This window comes from Lepus europaeus, chromosome 8, assembly GCF_033115175.1.
Source record: "Lepus europaeus isolate LE1 chromosome 8, mLepTim1.pri, whole genome shotgun sequence".
In the NCBI taxonomy this organism is placed as follows: domain Eukaryota; kingdom Metazoa; phylum Chordata; class Mammalia; order Lagomorpha; family Leporidae; genus Lepus; species Lepus europaeus.
This window is the reverse complement of record NC_084834.1, coordinates 52,440,740-52,466,442: the sequence shown is the minus strand read 5'-3', so window position 1 is coordinate 52,466,442 and position 25,703 is coordinate 52,440,740. Positions and strand designations below refer to the sequence as shown.

General features: G+C 37.3%; 1 protein-coding gene across 1 annotated transcript in view; it reads left to right on the top strand.

Moving 5' to 3' along the window:
- The window catches only part of FAT4 (FAT atypical cadherin 4), a 176,640-nt gene that overhangs the window by 72,398 nt on the left and 78,539 nt on the right, over positions 1 to 25,703 (top strand). Inside the window, exons 2-3 of the mRNA XM_062199659.1 lie at positions 12,979 to 13,110; positions 24,562 to 24,823. Of these exons, the coding sequence (XP_062055643.1) occupies positions 12,979 to 13,110; positions 24,562 to 24,823 (394 nt within the window). The remainder of the gene's footprint in view (positions 1 to 12,978; positions 13,111 to 24,561; positions 24,824 to 25,703) is intronic.

Below are 25,703 nucleotides of genomic sequence, written 5' to 3'. Positions count from 1 at the left end.
AACTAAAATATGAGTCACTTGCAAACCATAATAGATTTTGGCTCTCCTGCATGATGAAGTGTTCTGGATAGAGTGAAACATTTCACCCAGACTCATGGCAGTAGAATTCCCAGTGGTCACCCAAAATAGGGAAAGAAATGAAGAACAAAACGAAAGGAAGTATGCAGGCCCTGGCATCATCCTTTCATGGCAATAGAGCTCTTCACTGTTGCGAAGTGCTTACAGCTTTATTCCATAAATACAAGTACAGCTAGCTGTTGAGTTTTCTTTTTACTAATGACTGAATTTAATTCTGGATTTGAATTGGACTGACATACATGTTTTGTCAAGTGAAATTATGTGGTTAGTTCTGCAAAGTAGATGAATGTAGAATGTCAGACTTTCTGCTGAAATGCACTGGAGTTTTTGGCATGTAATCTCAGTATATGAGGACACTTCAGAAAGTTTGTGGAAAAATGGAATTAAGAGATAAGTTTATTTTGATCAAAAAGCATTTCAAATCCTATGTATAATTGTTTCATACTATACCTATTCCATGAAATGTTTAGATGTTTGCATGGATTTCAAACATTTTGCACCAAAATGAACTTATCTTTTCATTCCATTTCCCCAGAAGCTTTTTAAAGTACCTTCTCACACAGGTTTTGATACTAATTTACTAAATAAAGATTTATTTTGGGGATCCTATTACTACACAGCCTACAAAATCTGTTCATCCCATCAACTTACATGAGTCAAGTAGTATTCGACTTTGTTTAAAGAGAGAACAATGTGAAGCTATTGCCAAACCTTTTAATCTATTTTTTATTATTTATTTAAAACAATGATTCTGATTTTTCCGTCCTGATGTTGTTCTGTAATAAATGTTGCTGTCTTGAACTGGAGAGTGTTCCTTTGGACACAGCTCCCCGATGCAGTGACACTCAGTTGCTTCCCCCACCACTGAGCCTCTTGCTGTGTGTGGACAAACCTATACTCCAGACTCCAGACTCATCTCAGACAGGAAAGGTGGAGTTTTCCTTTTCAAGGCCAAAGGAAGTGACAGCTCAGGCTTCGGAGCTGTACTGATCTCAGCGTAGGTTTCAATTTGGTTAATTTACTTTCAACTTCAACTCTTTACTGGAGCCTCCATACAAAAATTTAATTAAATAGTAGGTTGACAGCATTGTATTTCACTCTGGTGAAATACAAATTGTTTTGAGTGTAACATTAGATTTTTTCCTCACTGAGTTCAGTAGAACCTACACAATATAACCTAGGACATTATTTAGTAAAGTGTTATTGGAATTACATCATCATTTACCCTTAAGGGTAAAGCACATTTGAACCAGTTCAATTGTTCTCTCAGGCTGGGCCCTGCCTTTCTTGTGGTGGTCTGTATAGCTGCTTCCGAAGTAATGATGGGATTTTACAGTTTCATAGGATTTTATATTCCAGTCTCTCAAGTGGAATACTTTCTGATCAAAGATAGAGCAAACGTTTTTCTGAAGTTCTTTTATTTTGAAATCATGTTTCTGAGAGTACAGTTATTGATTTATCATAAAACATTATTTCATGTCAAAAAGTTATGTAGGATGGCATGAGAGCTACACAAGAACTAGCCGTCCATTGGTTAAGCCTCCACCTGTAGCACCAGCATCCCATATAGGTGCTGGTTCAAGTCCTGTCTGTTTCACTTCTGATCTAGTTCCATAATAGTGTGCCAGGGAAAGCAGTAGAAGATGGCCAGAGTGCTTGAGCCCCTGCCACCCATGTAGGAGACCTAGAAGAAGCTCCTGGCTCCTGGCTTTGGCTTAGCCCAGTCCTGGTCCCAGCCTTTGCAGCCATTTGGGAGAGTGAACCAGCAAATGGAAGACATCTTTCTTTCTCTCTCTCTCTGTCTACTGCTGTAACTCAGCCTTTCAAATAAATAAAATAAATCTAAAAGAATGATTGTACTAGGGGATAGTTTTTATTAATACATTCTCTATATACAAGTAACCTATTATATTTACTGCACACATAACTCTAGTAGTGTAAAAATAATCCTGATTTGCTTCAAAAGCAGAAATATCTGTAAAGGAAAAGTTGTATGCTTTCATGGATAATATGTCAGAATCAGTAAGACAAATTCTTGCTCTGAAAATAATAGCATTGAGAAGTCACTAATTTCAGTTATACAGTAACTAAGTGACCAGAGATAATTTGCAATTATATGGTGAGCATCCCTATTCTGAAAATATGAACCCCCAAATGCTCTAAAATCTGAAAAGTTGTGAGTGTCAACATGATTGCACAGTTGGATAATTCTGTATCTGACTTCATGTGATGAGTTGCAATTCAAAAATGTAGGCATTCTATAAAGGTTGTATGAAATAACCCTGAAACTATGTATATAAGGTGTATATGAAATATGAATGAATTTTGTGTTTCAAGCTTGGTCCCATTCCCAGGATATCTCATTATATATATGAATACATTCTAAAAATCCCCAAAGTAAATTTAATCTGAAACTCCTCTGATCCTAAGCATTTTGAATAAGGTTGAGTAACTTGTACCAATTTCTTTAATACATGCAATGCCAAAGAAATCAGAGCTAAAAATATTGTTGAGATAAATATTTTTAGTAAATCTGATAATTAAAAGGCCTATTTAGATTCAATAAATATGACATTATCTTAATATTTTTAGAGGTAATTATTTTTGGTGAAAAACCTTTTCAAAACTTATCTCTTTTTGGAGTGGGAATATGTGAAGAATTTACCTTTTGGATGTCAGTTTCACAAATATAAAAGTCAATAATATAAATAATCATTTGTCACTGATCAAAGCAAATATTCAAGCACTACTTGCCTTGTATATCTTGTATTATTATTTTACTTTTGTGCTTTCTGTTCATCCTACCAACTATAGATTTTAGTCATGCCTGAAAATGAATATTTGTGAGTGTTACATCATTTAAAGAGACAGCATCTTAAACATATTTTTAAACCAGTAAGTCACTGACATTTTGAGATTTAACTAAACATTCTCTAAGTGTAACATATACTCATAACCATTCTGCTGATTAATAGTCTTTCAGTGGCACTGATAAGACAATCCTCATGGGTTACCTTCCCAGGTACATACAGGCAAGCATGTGAATAAAACAGTATTTGTAGTGTAGCCAACCAAATATTAATTTCTTTAAAAGTCTTTTTTTTTCTGTTGACATCCAATGCGTATTAAATATGCAAGATCAGTCTTTATGCAGGATCCCAGGGTTGTAGTTTCAGGCACATCATTCAGCTTATACTCTCTGTGAAAGTCTCCAGAAGGTCAGTGGGCCAGGGTTAGGACATGTAGCCTTGTTTTCCTTTGATAAAGCACTTGATATTTCAGTGCCTTGATTTGATTCCCTGTGAAATAAACAAGATGAACTTGATGCTATTTAAGTCCTCCAAAAATACTAATATTTTTACCTACAAATGAATGGATTCCTGAAATTTATATACAATAAATCTTGCATCTTCCAAAAGAATATTTGTATATTGAGAATCATTTTATGTAGATTGCAGGAAGGTTTTTAATTAAAAATATGTTTCAGATTGTTTTCATCTTTATTCATTAGGAACCACATTATTTAACTGGTAGAGAGGTTATAAATTTAAGAATATATATTTAATCATGGTTAAAGTAATGATCAGTATACAATTATGAGTTTAATGGGGAATGAACCTTGTAATGGACTCTGCTATTTTACTTCATTCTTTAAACTTGAATATACTGTGTTATTTTTATAATATCAAATTAAAGCAGTAAAATACTATGTTTTATAGTAAGATCTAAACATATCAATTTTAGCAATTGCTATTTGTAAGTAATGATTGCTTGATCAGATAATTATATGTCAAAAATTATGCAAAATTCAAAAATAAATCTCCAAGGCCAAATATGATTCTCAATGTGGTACAAAATAAAAGGTGGTGTACACATTGCAGGAAAAAAAAGTAAAGATTACAGCACTTTACTGATTGCATGGCAATTATTCGGATATTAATGTTTTTGGTTTTGAAATATACATTTGATTATTCAGCAAGCTGCATGCCAAGAACTCTGTTCTTTCAACATAAATATTGGTAACAATGTTTAATGACATGCTTTTTACTCAATTTTCACTTTTATCAAGCTACCAAGTTATAGATTATTTTTGAATTGATTGTGGTTAACGCCATTCATTTCAATCATGTTTTTTTCTCTAAATACAGTGATTTTAGTTACCAGGGTTTCAATTCCTAAGAATCATATATTTCAACCAAGAAAGTCATTATTCTAAATGTCCATAGATGGTATCAAAGGTAAGTGGCAGTGCATAGAACCTGTGGCTCAGCCATTAGCAGCTGTTGTATTTGTTGTGAATAAGTCAACCACAAAGCTTCCACCTGCCCTTCTTGTAATTAAAACAGGAAAAACCACATATGTTCCTTCAGGACCTGTTATATCAGCATGTAGGTCAACATTTGATAGGGAGCATAAAATATGCAGGTGCCTTATCTTAATGGTGTAATGTTTCTATCATCTTTGAAGATGAATTCTCACAAACTTTCAGAATTCATTCCTTGAAAATGGTCTCTGGAATTAATTCATGGAAGCTCTTGGAAGTTTTTCTTTCCGATAAGGTCACATTTTTAAGTAAAAATAAAACAATTAAAATATTTTTATTCAACATTGAGCAAACATAAAACTGCAGATATACATGGATTACTAATTGATACTTTGTTTCATATATACATTGTGTAATATCCAATCAGGGTGGATATATTTAACATCTCAAGTATTTAACATTTATTTTTAGTGAAAGCATCCAAAATATACTGTATTCTAGTTTTTTTGATAGAGAAGTACACAGTAAGGTAACATTGTGTCCTCACTGTACTGTGCAATGGCAGTCCAGAACGTTGCTCCTAACTAAGAATAAACTAGTATCTGTAAATCAACCTCTCCCCATCCCTCTCCGCATTTTTCTTCACAGCTTTTTGTAGCCACCATTAGATTTTTAACTTATATGAACATCTACTTTTTAGACTCCATATGTGAGTGATGGTGTGATACTTGTCTTTCTATGTTTGGCTTATTTCATTTAACATAATGGCCTCCAATTACATCTATGTTGTTGAAAATGGAAAGGTTTCATCCTTTTTATAGCTGAGTAATATTCAATTTTGTACTTGTCCTATATTTTCTTTATTTATTCATTATTTGATGGGGACTTATATTGCTTCCATTTCCTGGTTATTGTTAATATTGTTGCATAAACATGAAAGTGCAGACATCTCTTCAACAGCTGTATTTCATTTTTCTTGGACATACACCCAGAAATTTAATTGCAGGACAATATGGTAGTTCTAATTTGAGTTACTTTACAACCCCCATACTTTCTTTTGCATAGCTGTACCAATTTATATTCCCTTTCAACAGTGTAGAAGGGTACCCTTTTCTCCACATCATCCCTAACATTTGTTATCTTTTGTCTTTTTTTAAATAACCTCTTTATTTACATGAGGTGATGAAATTTCATGTGTTTCATATATACAGATTTAGGAGCATAGCTATCTGTCCCACCCTACCCTCACTCTCACCTATGCTTCCACTTTCCCCCCTCCTTCCCTTCTTATTCTTTCTTTTAATTTTTACAATGCCATACTTGCTTTTTTACTTTATAATCATAAACTTAACCATCCACTAAGTAATTCAACAAATAATAATAAGAAAAAGCAAACAAAACCACTGTTCCTCAACAGTAGAGACAAAGGCAATACAATAATCAAAGTCAATAAAAGACAAACAATAATCAAATCTCAAAATGTCAATTTTGCTCATATACATTGCAATTTTTGTACTCTGTTAGCTCCCACAGAATAGGGAAAACATATTTGTATTTTGGGGTGGGCTTATTTAATTAAATATAATGGTTTCAGGTGCATCCATTTTGTTGCAAGAGATAAGATTTCACTTTTTTTTTAAACAACTGAGTAGTATTCCATAGTGTATATATACTGCATTTTAAATATTGATTTATCCTCTGATGGCATTTTTCTTTGAGATGTGCCTCTGTGGTTTAGTGGAGTGCCTGCTCCTTCAGTGGGTATTCAGATGTGTGTGCTAGGTAGGGTCAGAGAGCTAGAGTCCAGTCCGTGCTTGGGTATGGTACAAGAATCCAGGAGATACCCACAGTGGGTGTGGTGGAGCTCCTCTATTGTCATGAGGGGAAATGGTATGATCACATTGGCTGGTGTGATCACTGCCTCACCTCCTCTCTGCCAAGCTGAGCCCAGGGTGGCAACACACCCAACCCATGCATTCGCAAGAACCACGGCAGAGGATCTGTGCAGTCCTCAGTGTGAGCCCAGAAACCTCTGCAATGACCCACACCAGGCACTCAGGAAAGTCTGAGCCTTTGACGCCAGACCCAGTTCTTGCCCAGAGACCCAGATAAATCCTATGCCCTATCATGCAAAGAATTCCCACAGTCATGGCACACAGGCTTGCACAGTCACAGGGTGCAGGGGATCCACTCTTCAGCCCCACAAAGCTGCTCCGTCCATGGAGAGAGCTAAGGCATTCCCAGAGACAGCTGCCTTTTGGTGTTTTCTGTAGTTTGAGTGCAGGCACCAGTGATATAAAGGTTCAGGGGAGCACCTCACAGGCTTCAGTGAGCACCCCAGCCCCTGTCAACATTTCAAGCCAGATTCAAAGTCAGTGGGGACCTCGGATTTAACCTTCAGATAAAATATTGTCACACACACGTGGGCCATGGCAGCTTGTACTTGCCTTATAAAATTTCACCTCTTCCCTACTATTCACTGGGAACCCTTGTGGGAGTTAGGGTGGGGTGGGATGGGAAACAGGCACTGTGCTCTTTATTCCTAATTTAGGCACACACCCTGCTTCTTGCTGTCACTCCAGACCGCAATCAAAGTACCTGGGGGCTGCAAGGTTCTCTCTCGGGCAGGGACATAAGCGGCTGCAGTCTCCTCACATTTCTCTTTAAGAAGATGACATCATCTCCTAATGCTGATTCTGATGCTGGTAGGAGCAGAACACAGGAGCACTACCCAAATTGTTGCTGCAGAGTATGGCACCCTGCAGCAGTCGGGGAGGCAAAGAGGCAGGTCAGCTTCCCTGCTCCAAGCCTGACAGTAGCTCAGCTCCAGTCAGCTCTCCCGGCTGGAGTAAAAGTCAGTGGGTGGCTGTGGGGTTCCCTCTCAGCTAAAAGTGTGAGCAGTGGCACTGCTTCTAGTGGTAAGGTAGCGGCTGAAACCCAGAAGCTGACTGCAATGTGCTGCTGGCTGTAGCAGTGTCTGTCTTCTCTCTTCCTGCCCCATCAGGTCTTCATTGTTTTTTCAATTCTTTGCCAAATATTTGTCAGTCAGGTCCCTGGAAAGTGGTCCTCCCTTTGTTCTTTCATATCCCAGAACAGCTGAAGTTTGTGTGGCTACACTCTATTCAGCCATCTTGGATCACCTATCTTTTGTCTTTTTGATAATAACCAATCTTACAGGAGTGAGCTATTACTCATTGTGGCTTTGATTTGCATTTTCATGATATTAATGATGTTTGCCTTTTATTTGAGTAATGTCTTTTAGATCTTTTGCCCATTATTTAATTGAATTGTTTGGTTTCTTGCTATTGAGTTGTTTGTGTTCTTTATATGTTGTGGATATTAATCCTTTGTCAGATACATAGATTACAAATATTTTCTCACATTCTGTAGGTTGTTTTTTTGCTCTATTGATTCTATCCTTTGCTATACAAAATATCTTTTGTTTTTCTTTAAAATGAAGCCATTTAAGAAGTGTATTAGTTCAACAAGTAGTTTTTATGGAGAAGTTCAAGTGAATTGGTTTTAGTGATTTAAGGTATAAACAAATGTGTAGGTAAATGTAAAACACTAACCAGGCAACACAGTTGGGTGGATGGGAATTTGGCGCAGTTGTTAAGATAAGGGTTGGGTGGCCCCAGCCCATATCAGAATGCTGAGTTTTGAGTCCTGGTTCTATTCTGATTCCAGCTTCCTGCTGATCTGCATAGTGAGAGACAGCAGACAAAGGCTCCAGAGCTTGAGTCTCTGCCACCTGTGGAAAACCTGGGTTACAGTCCCAGCTTCTTGCTGTTTGGCCTGGCCCAGCCTGGATGTTGCAGATATTTGGGAGTAAATCACTGGATGGAAGATCTCTGTCTCACTATTTGCCACTCTACTTTTTAAATAAATTAAAATAAGTAAAGGAACATTTAAAAAAATATAAAAGAGTACTTAAAGATTAGCTATATAAAAGTGTTTAGTATATCTTTACAAATAATGCAATGTATTTTATAAAACAGGTTTTTCTTTTCTTTCTTTTTTTTTTAGTTTAGTAATAGTAGACCATGTTAAACCACTACTAACCATGGTATATTTTCTTTAAAACCACTTATTTATACAGAGAAAGGAGTCTTTAAAAATAAAATGTCTTAGTTATTATATCCAGATATTTTCTCTCAACTTTTAATGTTTGATACACTATTTTATATGACAGCATTTCAAAATGAACCACACTGAAACGTAGTCCAAAGAGGGCATGGGAATGGTTGGTGTCAGACCCAAGTGAGTGAATGACATACATATTAGGATTTGGAGTCATCAGGAGAAATGGTAACTGCCAGTGAATAGAGACAGGCAGTTCAAACAATTATCTATGCTACGGAAGGCAGACTTCTTGGAATCAAGATGTCAGCAAGGATTCTCCTGGGACAACTGGAAGTGTTTCTGTTTGTGCCTGCTTCTATTGATATATTCCACCTATTGCAAGTTAGATTTTGACCTACCATATTTTTTTCTGCATTTTTAGTAACCAAAACAGGCCTATTACTTGATAGATTCTAAAACATTGAACAGAGCTGGCACCGTGGCTCACTAGGTTAATCCTCCACCTGCAGCGCCAGCATCCCATATGGGTGCAGGGTTCTAGTCCCGGCTGCTCCTCTCCCAGTCCAGCTCTCTGCTGTGGCCCAGGACGGCAGTGGAGGATGGCTCCTTGGGCCCCTGCTCCTGCATGGGAGACCAGGAGGAGGCAACTGACTCCTGGCTTCGGATCGGCACAGTTCTGGCTGTAGTGGCCATTTGGGGAGTGAACCAACGGAAGGAAGACCTCTCTCTGCTCTCTCTCTCTCACTGTCTATAACTCTACCTGTCAAATATATATATGTATATATATTTGACATATATATATACCCCCAAAACATCGAATGAATATTGTTGGAATTAGTGACATGTAATTAGCAAATGAGTCCATATCCTGAAGTTCTTGGTAAATAGAAACATGGCACCAGGGATCTGGACCAGTGGAAGGATTTCAGGAGAAAACTTATCTATACTAAGAAGTTCAAATTTCCTCAAAACTACTGGGAGAAGCAACAGAAGCCATGAGCCATGAGGATAGTGTTTCAATGATATCTGAGGGACTGTAGAGTAGATGAGAGGGAGTAGACAATTAAAAGAAAATATCCAATTTTTCAAGAGATGAAATATGAAGCTCATAACTTTTTGATTGGCAAGATGACACTGAATATGGGGAAAAAAAGGATAATCTGCTTTAATGAAGAAACAATTTGTGGTATCCTTATTTACAAATATAAACTTTGCACATCAGAATGCAATAATGAACTGTTACAGATCTATATTTACAACTAGCTGATCCTGTATTGGTTTAGAAATGTTTTTAAGCCAAGGATATATAAATTTTATTCTACCTCATAACAAATAGAAGCATAGAAGCACTTTTCTGCACCTGAAGTGATGGAGTTTGGCAAGACCTTACAGAGCATACTAGATCAAAGACTTCTAGAGTGGTCCCTAGTGATTACCTATTCCCATCTTTAAAAAATTCTAATGGAGGGGGATGAGTTGTTGACCTAATGGTTAAGATGTTGGTTAAGAAGCCTATGTACCATATCAGAGGACCTGCAGCCAATTTCCAACTCTGCTTCCTGATTCTCTCTCCCTAATATGTTCCCTGGGAGGCAATGGTGGTGGCTCAAGTAGTTGGGTTCTTGCCATCCAGAGAGAATACCTAGATTAGTTCCTGACTCGAGCCTTAGCCCCACTGGCTGTTAAAGAGTGAATCAGTGAATGGAAATTCTCTTGTTCTATCTTTCTGATTCCCAAATAAATCAATTTTAAAACTTAAAAAATTTCTTGTTCTGTGATTCTCAAATACATAAACTTGTAAAAAATGAAGAAAACTTCTGACAGAGATTTATTGGCCTAACCCAAGATAATATAGCTACTTACTTAATATGTAAATGATTGAGATTCCAGAAAGAAATAATATGCATATTTATGAAAATACATTTATATAACTATAACATGTTTTTCAAATTTGATTTTTTGGGTTTAATGAAAGCACACAGTAGCAAACCCATCTCTTTCATGTGTGACTAGGTGTCTGACCAGCTCTTGCTCCATGTTATTTGGAGATTACTCACTTCTGGAGTTTTAGTAACTCGTCTCTCAAATGGACTGATAATAGTTCTTACCTCATAGTTCTTTTGGGAGGGCTTTATATATATATATATATATGTTTATATATATATGTATATATATACACACAGAGACATGTACTGAAAATATGTCTGATAAATGTTTTAATTATTTTATTATAACTGTTAACATATAGAACGAGATCCATGCACTCTCCACATTAAATGAGAACTCTTTTATTGTACTCAACTTGTTTCTAGTGTATAGTACTGTTTCTTCACATGCATTAGATATCATATTTAATTGATGCCAATGTGGATTCTCTTTATTCTCAATTTAGCATTCTTCCCTGCACATACACACTCATGTGCACATAAATTTATACATTCACACTTATATAAACATATATTCTCTCATAAATATATGTACAAAGTCTTATACAGACACACACACACACACACACAAAGCATTGACTTATTTTTCCAAACAAACCAAGTCATAAAATTACAGATGAAAAATAATTTAGAATTCAGAGTTGAATTTTCACATTATTCTTCTTGTGTATCCTATGGACTATGCACACATATATGAAAATTTGCAAGCATCTCCTATAAAGATATTTATTAATTTCTGAAGAATATTGATAGTTATATTCTTGAATGGTCATCTGATCAAATTTCATAATCATTCATTCTTGTTAGCAGTTTTCAACCTGTACCAACACATTTTTATGTATATGTGCATCTCAGATATTTTCCTATATGTAAGATAGGACGCATTCAATATGTACCAAAGATTGGAAGTGGGTGGTTTTGATTGAATCTAGATTGTGGGACATAAAATTCTGATTTAATGAACTCTTTTTTTTCAAGTCTGTCTCTGTTCTAAGAAACTCATTGGTCTGTCCTGACAACTTGATAACCAGGATCTTTGCTTCTTTACAAATACTTCTCTGCGTGCCATGGACTGTGCTAAATATTTTACCTACATCTTGAAAGCTTTCATAAATACTCTAAGACACATATTATTATTCTGATTTTAATATGAGGTACTGAAGCTAAGAGAAAGTAAGGGGCCAGTTTTCCCAGCTAATAAATGGCAACGCAGATTTGAACTTGGTTCTCTAGTTCTAAAGCCTATAATATACACACACCTTAAAGGAAGTTAACAATGCTTCTTACAGGCTGTGTTTGAAGCTAATGTAGATATTTCCTTGAAGGAAGTGGTATAGCAAATGATTGGGTCCAGCCAAAGCCAGATGTAGTGGATTTTGACTGCCTGTCTTAACCATTCTAAAGAATAACTAGAGCCACTTGCTATGATCAACGTTCCCCTACTAAAATGGAGGACTACAGTTACAGCAATTTAGTACTGAATTTTATCTATTGTTTTCTGGGTTATCTCTTGTTATCAACTTCTTATCCATTTATTTGCCTGGCTCTCCCCTATTTCTCGCTCATTTTTTGGTCTAAGAGTGATGGTAATCCTACCTATTGCTTCTTTTCTTCTACCTACCATAATCCCAAGAAAATAAGTCAATTCTTTTGTTCTCCCTTTTCTCCTCATATTCACCTTGATTAATCTTAGATAAAATGGAGTTTTTACAGCACAACCTATAAAGGATGACATTTTTTTCCTATGGGGAAAAGGTCCTGGTTATAGCCTACTTAAATAGATGGATGGGTTTTTCTTCATGACTTAATTTTGTGATCGAACTGGGGAAGCTTTCATTTTTATTAGCAGCTGTCTTTCCTCTTCCTGTTAGAACTTCAACTTTTAGCACCTAGCTCAAAAGAGAAAACACATGGTTTGAAGTTGTTATTTAGATTTCACAAATCCTTTCTTCTAAACAATTTTTCTTAGGTAAGGAAACAAATAACTCTGGTTAGGTTCTTTCAAACAAATCTGCTAATATTTGTAACCTATATAAACATGACATCTGAAAGGAATGGTCGCGTAGTTTTAGTTGCAAATAAGAAGTGCTGATGGGAGGAGAGATGGAGTGAAGATGTGTGTACTTTTCTTCCCCCAAAGGTTGAGAGTTGACTTTAAAGTAAAAAATTCTAAGTGTTTCCTAAAACAACATGTGAACCTCTTTATATCCCCAAGACATTAGTTGTCGATATGTAAACATTTCAGGAAGAAATTTTACACCGCCTCATCTGTGTGTCAGACACCATATAATGGTTGAATGACAGATGGTGCCGTGTCTTGGCAGTTCTTCACTGGGGATTAACATGACAGTTGATCAGTGGGCCTTTTCCAGGGTGAACTCCATGGCAGCTAATTCAAATCACTCACTATTAACAAGTCAAATGATTTTTGTGCTTTCCAGTGAAAACTTCCCTCCTTTCACTGGGGATATTTTCTGTCATTTGGATGTTACATGTGTTCTCATTCATTTTCGTAGGCTTTGTTGCATAGATTTTCAGTGTGCATTTTAATTTGTAACATGCAGACACATAAAGTATTCAGGTATTTGTTTCTTTATCTCCTTGCAGGTAGAAATAACACTTCAGGATATCAATGACAACCCTCCGGTATTTCCAACCGACATGCTGGACCTCACTGTGGAGGAGAACATAGGAGATGGTTCTAAGATTATGCAGCTGACAGCCATGGATGCTGACGAGGTAACTCAGAACCTAAGTTTTTGAAACCTAGGACTGTGGTGACTTATGAAACCTCCCATATAGGTTGACAACTTTTATTATAAAGTTATTAAACACTGGATTCTGTAATCCTTTCCAAAAAATAATAATTCTTGAAATGCAACATAAGGATAATAGTTTTCCATTAGAAAAAAATTTGATGTTTTAAGCTTAGAACCTTGTATTCATTTTTATATAAAAAATTTTCACACCTATTGCAAATGTAGCTATCATTAAAAAAATTCATGACATTTCATTATTGATAGATATGTGATATCATTAGCTGTATTACTATAGTTTATAAAAAATCATTGAAAATGTACACATCAATTCATAAAATTGTATTAACTGTTATATGAAAATAGTAAAAACAAAAAATTGCAAGTAACTGATGCAAGGCAATCCACATCAAATAATTGTAATGTAATGGCGACTTTAGTGGCTGTATTCCCTGTAGGAACACAGCAAATGGAACTCATTTGCTTGAAGTGATTTATTCTAATCACTATAAAAGAATGAAGCAATAATCATGTTAATTATAATATATATTCTAATGGGATGGCTATTTACTCCATGGAATAATATAATTAGAGTGGAATTATTCAATACAAGTTCTAGTAAATCACAAATAAAATTATATTTGGAAATGTAGTCGTTTTAATCATCATAGTGCTCTCTTAAAAACTGATTGTTTCAAACAGATGTCAACATTCGACCATTTTAATGCTATTGACTTGATAATAGTCCACTGTTATTTCTCTATTTTTTCAAGAATATTACAAGTAAGTGTTAATATAAATAGTCCTGTCTGCATGCTTATTTTTTCTTTTCTTTTTTTAATTTTTTTTTTTTAATTTTTGACAGGCAGAGTGGACAGTGAGAGAGAGAGACAGAGAGAAAGGTCTTCCTTTGCCATTGGTTCACCCTCCAATGGCCGCCGCGGCTGGCGCGCTGCTGCAGGCGCACCGCGCTGATCCGATGGCAGGAGCCAGGTGCTTCTCCTGGTCTCCCATGGGGTGCAGGGCCCAAGGACTTGGGCCATCCTCCACTGCACTCCCTGGCCAGAGCAGAGAGCTGGCCTGGAAGAGGAGCAACCGGGACAGAATCCGGCGCCCCGACCAGGACTAGAACCCGGTGTGCCGACGCCACAAGGCAGAGGATTAGACTAGTGAGCCGCGTCACTGGCCAATTTTTTTCTATTGGACTTTTTTTTTCAGTTTTAAAGGCATTTAATAGTTTACCAGTTGATACAATGAGATTTTTGAATGAGTATAAACATGAATAAATTTTATTTTACACAGTCTGAGCAACAGATCTTACTGTAAAACACAAGATCAATCTCATATACATTCCTTTACTGATTTTTTAAGTTGTGTCAATATCTTCAATTAACTCTTACAATCTGGAGAGCTGTTTTCTCCAATTGCCACATCTGCAGCGTTCACTATGGAATCAGTGCTTGCCTTCATGTCAGAGTCAAGCCCGACTTCTCCCTCACAGATTTTGTGTTTATTTCTAACTTGTTCCGAGCGAGCTTTTGGTATGCCTGTAGGGTAGGCAGCACGAGAATGCATCTGCTTACTTGTAGCACTGCTCCCACCCCACTGAGAAATAAACCAAGACCTTTGCTCACCAATTTTGTATGTCACTTCTCTCCCAGAGATTCTTCTTCGCATGAAGATGAAATAGCACATTGGGCTTATACACAGCTGGACAGAAAGAGTAACCATTTTAAGTGCCTCTTCCTTTCACAACTTAACTTCAGCTGTTTAAGAATTTTCAAGCCACCACTGTCAACAACCAAAAACTTTTTTTTTTTTTAATTTTGAGGTAGTTTTCTTTTTTTCTTTCTTTCTTTCTTTTTTTTTTTTTTTATTTGACAGGCAGAGTTAGACAGTGAGAGAGAGAGAGAGAAAGGTCTTCTTTCCGTTGGTTCACCCCCAAATGGCCACTACAGCCAGCTACTGCACCGATCCAAAGCCAGGAGCCAGGTGCTTCCTCTGGGTGCAGGGGCCCAAAGTTGGGCCATCCTCCACTGCCCTCCCGGGCCACAGCAGAGAGCTGGAGTGGAAGAGGAGCAACCGGGACTAGAACCCAGAGCCCCTATGGGATGCCGGCGCGGCAGGCGGATTAACCAAGTGAACCATGGTGCTGGCCCCAAGGTAGTTTTCCTTTTTAACTGAGAGGAAAACTACTTGATGACTGGGTGTGTTGTTCCTCTGTGTTTGTATGTGTGCAGGTAGACACTTGCACTGCCATAGAGTTCAGCTTCCAAGATGTTTATGGTTCTGATTAATTCGAGGACAGCTGGGAAGGTCCTTATGTCTCTAGGTACTTACACCAGCACAGGTAACATGTATTTTGTCTTATTTCTAGTGAGTGTTTTTTTTTTTCTTTTCTTATTTTAAAAAACTTTAACCATTCTGGTGTTATCATGCAGGCAAACTACTTTTAAAAAATACTGTCAAGTGGATAAAATATGCAAAATATACATTTGTTCAGGATGAGAGAAGGTAGCAGCTAACAGAAAATTCTATGACTTAATGTAGGAATAGATGAGGGAAATGGATGGGGGTGGGAGGAAGTCACAGGGACAAAGGGATGCTGTATGTACCAGGCATGATTGTCTGAGGTCAGAAGGATCACACAGGTTTTGTCACTGTATATGTGTGTATATGTGTGTATATGGGTGTGTGTAGAAAGGAAGAAGAGAATGGAAGGAAGTTGGTACACTTACAGTTTTAAAGGAAAGAAAATCATTTTATGAAAGTAGTTGGCAACTGTTATTTTTTAAAGATGAATCTTATTTAGTTGCTTTAATTTATGAATATATTTTATCTTAAAATCTTGTGTAGTGTTTTAATAATTGCTGACTGTTTCAGATCTTGGCCCCATGCCAAGCAGAACGGGTACCCAGTCTTCCCATGGCATTTGGAAATTTTGTCTGATTCCTTTTTTTGTTGCTTACAATAAATTATTAGTAATGTTTTTAGACAACTTTTATTCTATTTTCTACTGCATTCTTAGCTCCTTAGTTGAAGACTTAGCTTGTGGCTAGCATTAAAGTCCCATGCAATTAAGCACTGAGATTTTTTAATCATCCGGAAGTAGCATGCCAGTTTTTTATTATTTGCACACTGTTTCTTAATTAATTAGCTTGTAACACGTAATGTGCTGCAGAAACTCTTGTAGAATGTTGGAGGTTAAAACCTAGGTAAAAGAATTACAGCTTTAGAAAGAACATGTATATGTTGAACTTAATTTAAATATCATTTAAAACATGTGTTAGATCAAGATATACATCTTAGAGAAGCAAATGTCTGTGTCTGTGTCAGTATCGTGTTCCCCTTTATAAGCAGAATTATTATGCCAGTAATAGCCCAGGATACTCAAACTATGTTTTATGGAACCATATTTGTTTTTGAAAATACTACTTAAGGTAATAAAATGCATTTGCAATTTATAGCTATTTACTTTTAGAATTCCTTCCATGTGCTTGTGTCTCTGTGGTTCCTCAGGAGAGTAGAACGTTTTAAACAGCATTATTTCCACTGCACTGTAGCTGAAACTTGATATTTGTTTCTCGTGTTGCTGATGTGGCATAGTCTGGATATTAAATAAATAAATAGACTTTTCAAAAGACCTAATTAAATCATTACTCTTGGCAAGACATTTTCAGGCATTTGCTGGTACTATAAATTCACTACATCAGCTGATTTTGAATGTGAAAAAAATGGTTTTATCAACAGAATCCAATGTCTTTGCTTCTATCCAGAAGAATTCTCACAACCTTAGGAATATTAATATTATTAAATACATAGCATTTCTGAATAAAAGCCATTGTGTAATAACTTTAAATATGTTTTTTTTTCTATATTTTCCTTAAGTTTGAAATACTTACCATTTTAATAGATGATTGTTAATTGTCTTTATACTTGACTTACTTTCCTAGAATAATGGAATTCCTAGTAAAACACAACAAATAACACAGAATGTGGTTAGATTAGCGGTCAAAAATTCTTCTTGAATGTTTTTCCTAAACCATAAAATTACAATAAATATGCAAGATACTTTGTGTACACCTGAATATACAAGAAAAATTTGGGTAGTATGTTAAACTCCGCTCTTCCATTATTGAATTAAAATATGTTTTGAGGCATATTTTATTCCCTTTACTAAATTCATGACTGGCTTGAGGAACACAGAAAAAAAGTAGCAAATGCCACTAGGCATGAGTTGAGAGTGGGAATATTTTCCTTTAGATTATTAGACATCACTCCCTTATGAATTTGACCATGAAGGGAAAAATATGTATGTAATCTATGATGGGAAAGCTTTATGGAAACTACAAACAGTGTAATCTCTCATATGTCGGTCATATCCCAAATCTACTTTATGTTCTTCTTAATAGACTCATTCAATGTTCCCTGTCTGAATGTATTCATAAGTACATTTATTTTTTTAAGATTATTTATTTATTTATTTTAAAGCATTACACAGAGAGAGGAGAGGCAGAGAGAGAGAGAGAAAGAGAGAGAGAGAGATTGAGAGAGAGAGTGAGTGAGAGAGAGAGTGAGAGAGTTCTTCCATCCGCTGGTTCACTTCCCAATTGGCTGCAACGGCTGGAGCTGCGCCATTCTGAAGCCAGGAGCCAGGAGCTTCTTCCAGGTCTCCCACGCTGCTGCAGGGGCCCAAGGACTTGGGCCATCTTCCACTGCTTTCCCAGACCATAGCAGAGAGCTGGATTGGAAGTGGAGTAGCCAGGTCTCCAACCGGAGCCCATATGGGATGCTGGCGCTTCAGGCCAAAGCATCAACCCACTACACCACAATGCCGGCCCCCATAGTACATTTCTAGAGATTGATAATGTTATAAGGGAAATTCATTTTATGTAGGTATATTTAAATCAAAAGGGTGGTTTTCAAGTCACCAAGTCCGATACTGCTTGTACCTTAGTTTCAAGGTAAAAAATTCTATACCATAAGAAATCATAAACCATATGTTCTTTGGAGTTTAGCCCCGTTTTGACTTAAGTTATTTATTTGCAGAAATCTAAATAAATGTTTGTCTTTTAAGGAAATAATAAAAATAAGAATGAAGAAATCTAGCATTGTCTGATGCTGTTTCTCATGGATCATGCTAGGTTTCTTACAGGGATTATCTCATTTAATCTTCATCACAGCCCTATTTGGTGGGTTATATTGTCGTCATGGCTGTACAGATTAGGAAACACGGGCTCAGAAACGTTAAGTATGTTACTGAATGCTACACAACTAGAAGGTATTGGAGCAGAGATTTGAACCCCAAAATATATCCCTAGAGCATCATATCTCAACCAGAATATGCATATTCAACCCAATATGTTAATTATAGTATACCTAACTAAAGTATCTACTCAAACTGCCTCGTAGTTTTAACATGGGTCATATTTAAGTTAAATTTCTATAATACATAGCTTAATTGTTGCTAAGATAATGAAATGGGTGTCCTTCCTCACTGGATTCACATGAGTTCTGTTTAATTCTCTACCATCTTTTTATTTTTGGACTCTGCTTAAAATTTACTCTTCCTTGGGCCGGCGCCATGGCTCACTTGGTTAATCCTCCACCTGCAGCGCCAGCATCCCATATAGGCGTCAGGTTTTAGTCCCAGTTGCTCCTCTTCCAGTCCAGCTCTCTGCTGTGGCCTGGGAAGGTCGTGGAGGATGGCCCAGGTGCTTGGGCCCCTGCACCCACATGGGAGACCAGGAGGAAGCACCTGGCTCCTGGCTTTGGATCGGCACAGTGCCAGCTGTAGCGGCCATTTGGGGAGTGAACCAATGGAAGGAAGACCTCTCTCTCTCTCTCTCTCTCTCTCTCTCTCTCTCACTGTCTATAACTCTACCTGTTAAATATAAGAAACAAAAATTACTCTTGCTTGAAACATCCCCTCTGTCTTCTATGGTAGGCTGATCTTTGTTTCTCCTCATACATTCCACTTCCTTCCTCCTCTGCTCATAATCTCCTTTCTTTGGCCTCTCTCCTACTCTAGTTCATCCAGTATCCATGGCCTTAAAAGTTTGCCTCCAAGGCCGATGCTGTATCATAGTGAGTTTAACCTCCACCTGCAGTACTGGCATCTCAAATGGGCATCAGTTCGAGGCCCGGCTGCTCTACTTCTGAACCAGCTCTCTGCTATGGCCTAGGAAAGCAGTAGAAGATGGCCTAAGTCCTTGGGCCTCTGCAGCCATGTGGGAGACCCAGAAGAAGCTCCTGGCTTCGGATTGGCACAGCTACGGTCGTTGTGGTCAACTGGGGAGTGAACCAGTGGATGGAAGACCTTTCATTCTTTGTCTCTCTGCCTCTCCTTCTCTCTGTGTAACTCTGACTTTCAAATAAATAAATAAATATTTAAAAAATAAAATAAAAATTCTCACTGAGGTTAGATCTGGGTTATTGATTACTTCAGCTTATCAGTAGACAGTACTTCTCCACAGTAGGGGCCATTGTGTCATCATCTTTCAATATTTTTGTTTTTGCCTTTTCAGAATCATCATGATCGTCATTTTAGCTGATGCCTATGTGAATTATTGTCCTTACTTTGTGGCACCACTTAGAGAACTTGCCAGCTTTTAGATATGATTAAAAACTGAAAAGCGCAAAGCAGAGCAATTGTATATTCTTTTAAATAAAGTCATTTACTCAGAAAATAAAATAAAATAAAATAGTTTGTTTCCAATAAGACTGGGTTTCTTTAGCATTGATGTCAGACTGTGTGCTATATTTGAGATTCTGCAAAAGATACCCATAACAGGCCGGCGCCGCGGCTCACTAGGCTAATCCTCCACCTTGTGGCGCCGGCACACCGGGTTCTAGTCCCAGTCGGGGCACCGATCCTGTCCCGGTTGCCCCTCTTCCAGGCCAGCTCTCTGCTGTGGCCAGGGAGTGCAGTGGAGGATGGCCCAAGTGCTTGGGCCCTGCACCCCATGGGAGACCAGGAGAAGCACCTGGCTCCTGCCAACGGATCAGCGCGGTGCGCTGGCCGCAGCGTGCCAACCGCGGCGGCCATTGGAGGGTGAACCAACGGCAAAAGGAAGACCTTTCTCTCTGTCTCTCTCTCACTGTCCACTCTGCCTGTCAAAAAAAAAAAAAAAAAAGATACCCATAACATAACATTTTAGCTGATTTCCTTCTTTAGTTCTTGATCAAATCTCTCCACTCTGCACTGTTCATCAATGAGTAAGACAAACACATCATTCTGCTTTCCTCTGAATTTGCTTTTCTCAAACATTTGCTTAGTGTCTACTAAAAAAAATCCTGATCTTCAAAATTCAGTTCAGGTTCACCCTTTTCATTATATTTTCTCCTAACAAAGCAACTCAATAATGATTGCTCTGTCTTCTTGGTTCTTACTGTGCTTATTGCTAGCTTCCTGCAGTCAGCCCTTGCCCTGCCATTTAAATAGATTTTCATGGTATAGCAGAAAGAGTACAAATTCAGAGTTTGGAAGACCTAGGTTTTCTTTTTTTTTTAATAAAAAACAAACTTTTATTTAGTAAATATAAATTTCCAAAGTACAGTTTATGGATTACAATGGCTTTCTGTCCCCCATAACTTCCCTCCCACCCGCACCCCTCCCAACTCCCGCTCCCTCTCTCATTCCATTCACATCAAGATTCATTTTCAATTATCTTCATATACAGAAGATCGATTTAGTAGATATTAAAGTAAATATTTCATCAGTTTGCACCCACACAGAACATAAAGTGTAAAATACTGTTTGAGTACTAGTTATAGCATTAATTCACATTGGACAACACATTAAGGACAGAGATCCCACATGAGGAGTAAATACACAGTGACTCCTGTTGTTGACTTAACAATTTGACACTCTTGTTTATGGCATCAGTAATCACCCTAGGCTCTAGTCATGAGTTGCCAAGGTTATGGAAGCCTCTTGAGTTCGCTGACTTCGATCTTATTTAGACAAGGTCATAATCAAAGTGGAAGTTCTCTCCTCCCTTCAGAGAAAGGTACCTCCTTCTTCAATGGCTCATTCTTTCTTCTGGGATCTCACTCGCAGAGATCTTTCATTTAGGTCCTCTGGTTTTTTTTTGTTTGTTTGTTTGTTTGTTTGTTTTGCCAGAGTAAGATCTAGGTTTTCAATCCACACTGATACATAACAATGTGCATGTGTAAATGAATTTAGATCCTCAATCCTGTGTCTTCATTTCTGAAATCACACCTCCCCAAGCTGTGAACTAAAGTGAGATATGGCTTACATAGTGCTGTTCAAAGTGCCCTGCACAGAGCAAGCCTATGATAAATTGTCTGGTTATTGTGGTTAATAGTAGAAGGACTGTTGTTATTTTGCAAGTGTCAGCTTTACTTCTTTCCAAATGTATATTTTGTGAGTTTTGTTTTTGTTTAAAGATTTTATTTTTTATTTATTTGAGATGCAGAGTTAGAGAGAGAGAAACAGAGAGAAAGCTCTTTTCCTATGCTGGTTCACTTCCCAGATGGCTGCAAAGGCTGGAGCTGAGCAAATCAGAAGCCAGGCGCCAGGAGCTTCCTCCGGGTCTCCCATGAGGGTGCAGGGGCCCATGGACTCGGGCCATCTTCTGCTTTCCCAGGCCAAAGCAGAAAGCTGGATTGGAAGTGGAGCAGCCAGGACTTGAACCAGTGCCCATATGGGATGCTGGCACTGCAGGCAGTAGCTTTACCCACTATTCCACGACACAGGCCTCAAGGTTGTTTTTTTTTTTTGTTTTTTTTTTTTTTTAATTTAATATTGAAGGCTGAGATTCACTGTTTGAATCAGTGGGGTGAATAGTGAAAGACTATGTAATCTGTTAGACTTGCCTGCTACTTTTTAATTTGTATTTTATTGTTATATAATCCACACACTTTCTAGATTTCTAAGTGCACAACCACCATATTGTTAACTATAGGTGTAATGTCATACATCAAACCTCTAGAGCTTAGTTATCATGTGTGACTGAAGATCTCTACATATTGTTTCACAACTCTACATTTCCCATGACCCTCAGTCCTGGGAAAACCATTCTGTTTCTCTGACTGTTTTAGATGCCTCATCTAAGTGGAATCATGCAGTGCTTGTCCCTCTGTCCCTGATTTATTTTATTTAACCTGATGTCTTTAGGGTTCATCCATATTGTATGTGGCAAGATTTCCTTGTCTCAAAAGCTGAATTACCATTTTCTTGTATATGTACGCCACGTTTTCTTTATGTGTTATTCTATCACTGGACATATAGGTTGCTTCCAACTGTTTTCCATATACATATGAATATATATAATATATATAATATATTATATTGTATATATAAAATATATATTATATATAACATTTTTATTCATTTATTTGAGAGAGAGAAGGAGAGAGGGAGGAAGGGAGGGAGAGAGAGAGAGAAAGAGAGAGCAAGTTTATCTACTAATTCACTCACCAAATGCCCAAAACGGCCAGTTGGCCAAGGATGGGAACTGGGAACTCTATCAGGTCTTCTGTGTGAGTGGCAGGGGTCCCAGTAGATGAGCTATCACCACTGCCTCCCAGCTTCTGCTGGAGTCAGAAGTCGGAGCTTGCTGTGGAACCAAGGGTCTCTGACAGAGTACACAGGCATTCTAATCAGAAACTTATTGCTAGGTCAAATGTTTGCCCCAAAAGCTTGATCATAGTGAATAGAGTGCTGATATCTCTTTGAAGTCCTAATTTCAGTTCTTTTTTATAGATTTCTAGGAGTGAGATCACTGGATCATGTGATAGTTGTACTTGTAGTTTTTGAGGACTTTTCATACTATTTCCCATACTGATTGCACCAATTTGCATTTCCACCAACAAGGTTTTCCATTTCTACACATCTTTACCAACATTTGTTATCTTTTGTTTATTTTCTATAGTAGCCATCCTATCAAGTGTATAGTAATATCTCATTATGGTTTTGATTTGTATCTCTGGATTAGTGATATTGAACATCTTATTTTTATATACCTTAATGGCTATTTTTATGTTGTCTTTGGAGAAATGTCTATCTGAGCCCTTTGTTATTGTGTTTATTTAGATTATTAGAGTTTTTTTCTGTTGAATCGTACATTTTCCTGGCATGTAACACATATGTACATATATCTGTTATATGTCCATATATATGTGTAAAATTTGGAAATATTCTCTCCCCTTGCAAAGATTGTCTTCATTTTGTTGATTGGTTTAATATGGTCTTGCTTGTCTATTTTTGCTTTCACTGGCTGTGCTTTTGTTGTTGGATCCTTGAAATCATTTCAGAGACAAGTGCCACTTCTTTTGTTGTCATATCCATGGAGGCATTGACAAGTCAAATATCATAAAGAAAGAAAGACTTAAGCCCATGTTTTCGTCTAGGAGTTTCATGGTTTCTGATATCATGTTTAGGAGTTTTACAAATTTTGAGATTATTTTTGTATACAGTGTGAGACAAGCGTCCAGTGTAATTCTTTTGTATATGATTCCAGTTTTCCGAACACCATTTGTTGCAGAGACCGCCTTTTCTCCATTGCATATTCTTGCCTCCCTTATTGACCAACAGTTGATCATTAATGCAGTTCTATTCCTGGGCTTGTCATTCTCTTCCTTGGTCATATAGTCAGTCTTTATGTCAGTTCTGTACTGTCTTACTTCTTGCACATTTGTAGTATATTTTGAAAACAGGAAGTGTTATACTTCCAGCCTTATTCTTCTTTCTCAGTATTATTTTGGATATTTGAGGTTCTTTGTGGTTTCATGTGAATGTTAGAATTTGTTTTTCTATCTCTGTAAGAAATGTCATTAGAATTTTTTTTTTTTTGACAGGCAGAGTGGATAGTGAGAGAGAGAGACAGAGAGAAAGGTCTTCCTTTTTGCCGTTGGTTCACCCTCCAATGGCCGCTGTGGCCGGCGCATCTTGCTGATCTGAAGCCAGGAGTCAGGTGCTTCTCCTGGTCTCCCATTCAGGTGCAGGGCCCAAGCACTTGGGCCATCCTCCACTGCCTTCCCGGGCCATAGCAGAGAGCTGGCCTGGAAGAGGGGCAACCAGGATAGAATCCGGCGCCCCAACCGGGACTAGAACCCGGTGTGCCGGCGCCGCAAGGCAGAGGATTAGCCTATTAAGCCATGGTGCCGGCCGTCATTAGAATTGTGATATGGAATTGTGTTGAATTTGTAGTTTGCAATTAAGTAATATGAATATTTTAACAATGTTGAGTCTCAATTCATGAACATGGATATTTTTCCAATTTGTGTCTTCTTTCATCTGTTATAAGTAATTTATAAATTTTAGTGTACATATCATTCACTTCTTTCATTTACTGTATCTTCTGTTAGCTTTTGAACTTTCACAAATTCATGTTGTAAAGATAGTACGAGGACCAGTGCTCTTATTGGACTACTTGCAGCAGTTCACAAGCCTGTTTTCTTCTCCTAGGGTGCAAATGCTCTTGTCACCTACACTATCATTAGTGGCGCCGATGATAGTTTCCGCATTGACCCTGAATCTGGAGATCTGATAGCAACGAAGCGGTTGGACAGGGAACGTCGTTCAAAATATTCCTTGCTAGTTCGTGCTGATGATGGTCTTCAGTCTTCAGACATGAGAATTAATATCACCGTCAGTGACGTGAATGACCACACACCCAAGTTCTCCAGACCTGTGTACTCCTTTGACATCCCAGAAGATACAACACCTGGTAGGTAACATACCTCAATGTAGCAAGGATCGCATTTGACTAACAGCTCTGTTTTGACTATTCTTAATTAGTGACCAGTATTTACCATTTACTACTAATTATGAAAATACATGTGCTAGACTTTAAATCTTTTTAACGAATCATATTTGGTAAAATTCCCATGCAAATTGCTTGATATTTTAGAGCAAATGTGGTTATCCATTTATTGATTACTAATTACAGATATTTATGTTTCTGATAGTGTTTGTGATATGAATTGTTTTTCTGGAAATCATTATTTTGGTACTCTGTCCATTTTGAAAATTTCTATTGTGATTATGTCATTGTGCAAACATGTAGAAAAAGCAAAGAAAAGTACATTAAAAACAATGCATACTATTCCTAACACTTACCAGCTGTGTGTTCAGGGCAAGTTAATTCATTTCTCTTAGTTTCAATTCTATCTACTGTAAAGTAGAAGAAATAATTTTTGTTCAAATGGGGTAAAGGTTAATTAAGAAAATACGTGTGAATTTGCTAACATAGAGCTTGGGGATTAGCACTTGCTCAATAAATGTTATTGGGGTCTGAATCTTGTGTAGTAATATTACTCCCTTAAAATATGTTGTGATGTTGAGTTTAAGTCTCAATAACTACATTTTGGTGTATGTGTCTGTGTGTGTGTGTGCTTCAATCCCATTATTAGAAATTATTACCTATGATAAAAATTTTATTTGAATTACATTTATAATGTTTTGCATAATAGCCCTAAGTTTGGGAAAGTCTATTTTGCAAAGGAATTAAACATTTATCGAGCACTGCTTCTCCCTGTGGTTTTTCCTTCACTACCCAAGATGAGTTGCCAATGTCCTTCATGAAATTCCCATCAGTTCACATGCAT